General features: G+C 44.3%; 1 protein-coding gene across 3 annotated transcripts in view; it reads left to right on the forward strand.

The window, feature by feature from the left end:
• The window catches only part of drap1 (DR1-associated protein 1 (negative cofactor 2 alpha)), a 14,645-nt gene extending 8,750 nt beyond the window's left edge, over nt 1-5,895 (forward strand). The window contains exons 7-9 of one of the 3 annotated variants that reach the window (XR_008566239.1): nt 3,994-4,091; nt 4,243-4,538; nt 5,446-5,895. Coding sequence is in view for 2 of the 3 variants with exons in the window: in XM_054753424.1 (XP_054609399.1) it covers nt 527-692 (166 nt within the window). In the remaining variant the exon portion in view is untranslated. Of the gene's footprint in view, nt 1-526; nt 1,654-3,993; nt 4,092-4,242; nt 4,654-5,445 lie in introns of those variants that run through there. The other 2 variants (XM_054753425.1, XM_054753424.1) reach the window with 2 other exon arrangements.
• Nucleotides 5,896-6,922: the final 1,027 nt, after the last annotated feature.

The raw sequence follows: 6,922 nt of genomic DNA on the forward strand, positions 1-6,922 counted from the left end.
TGGGAAAATTTGTTCCAAGAATGAAGTATGATGGGACTAATTCATAATAAGACAGAAAAAAATTATAAGAAGAGGGTTTACATATTTGTATATTTAAATTTTTTTAATAAAAGTCTATACTACGGTTGTTGCCTATAACACAAGATTATTTTTTGTTAATATATGACTTCTTAGCATATCTACATGGGTTGGTTTACAAAGTGTACAATATCAAAGTGACCTCCTGCACCCTTTTATTTTTTTTTTTATACATGGCTGTCTGTGCAAAGAGTTTGATCTAGAGGAAAACTTTTTTTTTTTTTTTTTTGAGCAAAATGACCATGGTACCACCAGATGGAGGCCGTGTATTTTTTTAGTTATTTATTTAACTTTTATTTATCCAGGTAAGGCAATTGAGAACAGATTGTCATTAGCAATGCCGGCCTGGCGGACCACAAGTGGTACTAGCGCCACAGTTTGAGAACCGGTGAAATGGCCTTATGAGAGCTGTAGCTTTTTTTACTGTGTGTCCCCCCCACCCCAACAGTGCCAACGCTCAGCACATGCACACGGGCAGCATGGCGGCCGGCCAGCCCCGCAGCCCCGTGGCCTTTGCCCCCCCCCACGCCTCCATGGTGAGCGCCGCTCTGCCCCCGCCGGCCTCTGCACCGCCCAAAAGCGAGGACTATGACGACGAAGACTATGACTCTTAGCCAACTTCTACACCTATATTGCTGCCTCCCCCGCCCCTCCCTCCCATTTTAGTTTAGTGGAGAAAAAGACTCTTCATCACGAGGCACCACCGCAGGAAGGAAACTAACTGGTTGTACATTGTGTTCTGTTCCTTTTAAATACAGCTTTTATTTCATTCTAGAGGAGAATCTTTTTAAGAAGTTGAGTTGAGATTATCAGACAGGATAGGTGTGGTTTGTGTTGCTTTCTAGCTTTTTTCCGTTCGCCACGTTGTCCTCCTTTCCGTAGCTAACGACGATAAATCTACGTCTGTCATTGTCTCTCCTTTTAAACGGCTTTTAAATCAAAGCAACGCCGCTCAGCCGACGCGTCAGCAGTGCTAAGTTTGTTTTTAAAGTCGTTAAGTTCCACCCTCATTTTTCCTTTCTCTTTTTCTTCTGTGTTGTGCTTTTGGACCCCCCCAATACCTGCTCCCCTTTTTAAGATTATTTTTAATGTATGAACATGAAATGTTTCCAGATAGGAAGTAGAAGCTGCATTGTAAACTTTTTAAAGTTCTTTTTATTTTGTATGGGTGAAATAAAAGAAAATCCTGTTTGTGTGTTTTGTATTCTTTGCCATTCAAAGTGTGTGTTTTTGAAGCATTTCACACATTTAATGTTATTCCGCAGCAAAATTATTTTTTTTAAGGATCATCTTATTTCCACAAGAATTTCCTTTTGATTTTTGACAATTCTCAGTGTTCTCATTAATGGAATAGTTCAGATTTTTTGACATGAAGTTGAATGACATTCCCATCAGCTATGTAAGTGTATCAATGGTGACTTGCCCGCCACTTTGTGCTGTGAGCGGAGTTCTGGTCGGATTTCGGTGAGGGGGAAAGTAGTTCCGGTTAGTTGCTGGGGTCACTTCAGTAAAGAGTTTGGCATCTGAAAACACTATGCCTTTAAAAAGAGTAATACATTTGTATCACAAAACCAAAAAAGTCCGACCTCTCAGTCGCTCGGCGTTATTTCCTCTCCGTTCATAACACTACGCGCTCTCGCCTGTCCATTGTTGTGTGTTCGTGTTTACATAAGCGGGTGGAGACAGCTGTGATGGGAGTGTCGCAGCACTCGCAGCGCGTAGTGTTATGAACGGAGAGAAAATAACGCAGAGCGACTGAGAGGTCTGACTTTTTTGGTTTTGTGATACAAATGTATTACTCTTTTTAAGCTGTGATTCCACATTTTCCACGACAAAATTCCCACTAAAACATTTTTTTGCAAGTTTTACAAGTTCTCACGTTCCCCGTAATGTCGCATTTTTCCACAGGCCTTCAGTATTTCAGTTCAGCGTCAGCATTCACCCGCAGTTGCTTCACTCGTATGTTCACTCGTATGTTTTTTGCATGCGTACTAGTGGAGGTGATGCAACTTTTTAATGTATTTTTTTTTATCAGGACCATCAAGGTTCCATTTTTTTCCTCATCAGAATAAAACTTTCTTCCACCTTTCAATTTCCGCCTACTGGCTCATGGCACCACTAGGCTGCTGGTATTTCAGATAAGAGCGAGACAGCACAGGCTCAGGTTTAAAGGTGATAGTTACCATGGACACACTCCACTCAGGAGTCTTGTGTCCAGCCCCTTTCCTCTTCCTCTTTTTCTTTATTTGTCCAAACAGTCCATTCTGTCGGGTAAATGTGGCCTCCTCTATAAAGCTCGGACACACCCACTAAGCTAATGCAAGCAACACTGCCGGGGACGCGCAAAAACAACTGCATCCTTCCTGCACAAGCGTTGACTCAGCGGACCTTGCTGCGGGGTGGGGTTTGTTGAATGTATGTGAATGTGACGGGGGGGGGGGGGACTTGAACGTCTAAACAAACGGCGTCCATGTAGCGAGGAAGGAGGGAGGGGAAAGGGAGCCGTCAAACAGGAGGAAGCACACAGTTTCCACACAGCAGCCTGCCCAGGCCAAAGGTGCTCCTCTTATTTTCCTTTCCTGCCAAGCTGCCTGCTTTTTTGCTGCTCTCTTAAACAAAACATGTCACTACGATTTCAATTTTTGAACTGAAGGTGTCTTCCCTCGGTTCGTAACCTTTTTTGAATCTGATGGAAGTTATGGAAGTTATGGTTATGTTCAGCAGAAATATTCACAACTGTTTGAAATATATAAATAAATAATGCTGTACAGTCCATTGAAAATTTTTGCCTCCATTTTTTTTCCACTGGTCCTCCGTTCTCAAGGTCAAAGTCAAATTTATTTATATAGCACAGTTTCAACAGTTCATCTTTACAGCAGCCAGTAAAACACAAAACTACACATATGATACCGAATAATAAAAAGTACAATAAAAACACAGTAAAAAACAATACACATACAATGACACTAACAAATGCCCAAGTTAAAATGTGTTAAACGCCAGTCCATAAAAATAAGATTTCAATAAAGATTTAAAATGCTCCAGTGTTTGTGCAGATCTAATGTTCAGGGGTAGGCTATTCCAAATTCTCTGACCTGCGACAGAGCACTGAGATCTAATAGATTATGCAGGGTTTTTGTAAACATTGCACTTAACAAGCGAGTCAGTTTGTCCTGTACTGTATCTCTCGGGGCCACATGGTGGCCTAGTGGTTAGCATGGTGGCACACAGTCAGGAGATCGGGAAGATCTGGGTTTGAATCTCCGTTGGATTTCGAATCTCTGTGTGGAGTTTGCATGTTCTCCCACATTGCAAAAACATGCATGTTAGGTTCATTTAGGTAAATTGGCGAATGGTTGTTTGTCTATATGTGCTCTGCGATTGGCAGGCGACCAGTCCAGGGTGTACCCCACCTCTCGCCCCAAATCAGCTGGGATAGGCTCCAGTATACACGTGAGGATAAGCGGCATAGAAGATGGATGGATTGGATGTATCACTCTGCAAAATCAAGTGGCCAAAAAAGCACCCTACGCGTTGCTGACTCATTGTCTGTGCATTTTTTTAAATTGATTGTGACTGCTAAATAACCTGCCATGGGGCCAAAGAGAATCAGCACAAAAGAGTCCATCACTACGTTTACATGCAGTCAATATTCACGTTAAGGTCCGTATTCCAGTTTCTGAAACATTCGAAATAACCCAATAACATGTGTGACGTGGAAAAAAACAATACAAAAAGTCTCGAAACATTTAAAACGTCATGACTCAATGCGCATCATTCCCGCTGTTGCTTCCTGTAGACAAAAACAACAAGAGCGCCGGAGCCGGTAGCAGTCGCCTTTGTTTGCGCTTTGGTGCTGGTACTAACACACCCCCAGTACTTGACACTATTCTGTCTCACTTTCATTAATGGAAGGCGAGAATGTGAAGAAATAAGAAATGGAGCGGGAACTGTGACATCCATATCCATGCTACCTGTTTCCACCAGAGCCCCCCCGGACACGTTGGATGAAGGTGCGTTCATATAAACTTCTCGCTCACCTTCAGGTAGATTTCGCTATTTTGGTACTTTCTTCTATTTAGGTTGTTAATATATGAATGAGCATATTCTGTGTTTACATGGCCATGCGCAACTGTGTTATTGCTACTATTCCGGTTATGATAGGGTTGTTTGACTGCATGTGAACGCACTGCCTGGTTCTCATCTGGAAAAGGGTGGAGTGCCATCTCCGGGTCGGGGATGAGGTCCTGCCCCTAGTGGAGGAGTTAAGTACCTCGGGGTCTTGTTCACAAGTGAGGGAAGGGTTGGACGTGATTTCTACAGGCTGAAAAATTGGTGCGGTGTCTGCAGTGATGCGGACTCTGCATCGGTCCATTGTGGTGAGGAGGTAGCGACCGAAAGGACAACATCACGGGCACAAGCGGCATGCAAGGGTGGCTGGGCTGTCACCGAGAAATGAGGTGAGAAACTTGGAGTAGAACCACTGCTCCTTCGCATTGAGAGGAGCCAGATGAGGTGGCCTGGGCATTTGGGGCCTCACCTATAAAATCTGGAAATCTGACTAAAAGTCTACTTATGCACGAAACCCACAATCTGCGTACGGGCAAAAATATTCAGACGCAAAAAAGTGGCGTACGCACACATTCATGCAATTTGTGCTTCATAAATTCCAGCTTGAGAAGTGTGGGTACGCAACTCCGCCTCAAGTTACGCCTCCACTTCACCATAGAAGGTCAATGCGTAGGGACTCACGAATGTGATGTCGACATTTAAAGAGCCGTGATTGCATTGGAATCACGGCTGCTGGGAAGACGACGAGGACGAAGAAGCGGACTCTCACGGAAATGGAGGTGGAAATACTGGGAAAAGTGTCATATTTGGATGACACAGCAGTGGCATAAAAAGATTGAGTAACAGCACATCCGCAGACATCTGTGTGAATGGAGCAGGGCCAAACGAGGAGGGAAAAAAGGCATACATTTCCATTTTTAGTGAGCATGTTTCTACATTTTTCCTAATTGATACCACATTTTAGATTAATATAAGCTTAGCAAAATCTGTTTCATTTAAAGGTGGACGCAAAGACGCAAAACGGGGATGAAGTTAGGTCGAAAATTAATTGCTGTAATTCCAGATGTATATTTTATAATTATTTAACTCAATGATGACATTAACACCATCAAACCATTAGGTATGTAGTAATTATTTTATGAGGAACTAATGTTTGTTATTTCAAAGCATAAATGAAAAGTGGAAAAGGTTTACGCACTCGGCCCTGACACTATCCACACAAATAAAGGCCGTGCATGGTCAATAACTCTTGCTATTGATAACATACTTGAAAACTGCCTTATTTTTTGATCAAAGAAAAGGGAGAAGAGCATAGGAGCATAGGACGCAAGCTTCAGAGGTGAGGCCCCAGGTCAGGATGCCTCCCTGGCGGCATCCGAGGCGGTAGGACGCCTCTGGGAAGACCCAGGACATGTTGGAGAGACTGCGTCTCTCAACTGGCCTGGGAACACCTGGAGATCCACCGGGAGGCGCTGGACAAAGTAGCCGCGTTGAGGGAAGTCTGGGCTCCCCTGCTTAGGCTGCTGCCTCTGGGACCTCGACCTCGGATGAGCGGAATAAGATGGATGGGGACTAAAGAGCGTTGTGAGTGCCAGCAATTTGATAAAGAAGGTGAGAAACACTATTCTTACAATGATTGAATCACTGATCTTGTCAATTTTCAAGCACATAGTTAAAAAAACCTTTTGCATTTCCATACGTGGAGTGAAGCTGTGGGATGGAAAAAAAAACAGTACAAACAGGGTTTTTGCTCGCTATGGTGCCCCTCAGGGTAGGGTGCTCTCCCCTTTCCTCTTCACCCTCTACACCTCGGACTTCACACACAACTCCACACAGTGTCACATCCAGAAGTTCTCCGACGACACAGCCATCGTTGGTTGTGTTTCAGAGGGGAATGATCTGGAATACAGGACGGTCATCAGGGACTTTGTCAGCTGGAGTGAGCTTAACCAGCTACAACTCAACACCAGCAAGACAAAGGAGATGATCATTAACTTCCAGAGGAAAACATCCCACTTCACACCGGTGAACATCCAGGGAGCGGACATAGAGTTGGTAGACAGCTACAAATTCCTGGGTGTTCACCTTAACAACAAACTGGACTGGTCCGTCAACACCCACGCCCTCTACAAGAAGGGCCAGAGTCGCCTCCACCTGCTGAGGAGACTGAGGTCCTTTGGTGTGTGCAGGACTCTTTTACGGACCTTTTATGACTCTGTGGTGGCCTCAGCCATCTTCTATGCTGTGGGCTGCTGGAGAGGGGGCAGCACGGACAGGGACAGGAGCAGGATCAATAGACTGATCAGGAGAGCGAGCTCTGTCCTGGACGGTCCTCTGGACTCCGTGGAGGAAGTGGGGGAGAGAAGGATGTTGGCTAAGCTGACGTCCATCATGGACAACACCTCTCACCCGCTACATGACACTGTGGGTTCCCTTAGCAGCTCCTTCAGCAGCAGACTGTTACACCCACGGTGTAAGAAGGAGAGGTTCCGCAGGTCCTTCATACCGACCGCTGTCAGGCTCTACAACACCTGAACCTTTTTGTATTCACTATGTCACTATGCATTCTTTACTTGTGTATCTTGCTTGTTGCTGTAACAGGTGAATTTCCCTGCTGTGGGATAAATAAAGTACTACTACTACTATGTGCAGGAAGAAGGATGCTGACAATCATTGGGGTTTTCACACTTGATGGTTTAGTTTTTGTTTTTTGCAAATTGTAAATATGATGATTACTTACATTGGGAAACGTGCAATATAACAGGAAGTGAAC

The sequence above is a fragment of the Dunckerocampus dactyliophorus genome, chromosome 15 (genome assembly GCF_027744805.1).
Source record: "Dunckerocampus dactyliophorus isolate RoL2022-P2 chromosome 15, RoL_Ddac_1.1, whole genome shotgun sequence".
NCBI lineage: Eukaryota > Metazoa > Chordata > Actinopteri > Syngnathiformes > Syngnathidae > Dunckerocampus > Dunckerocampus dactyliophorus.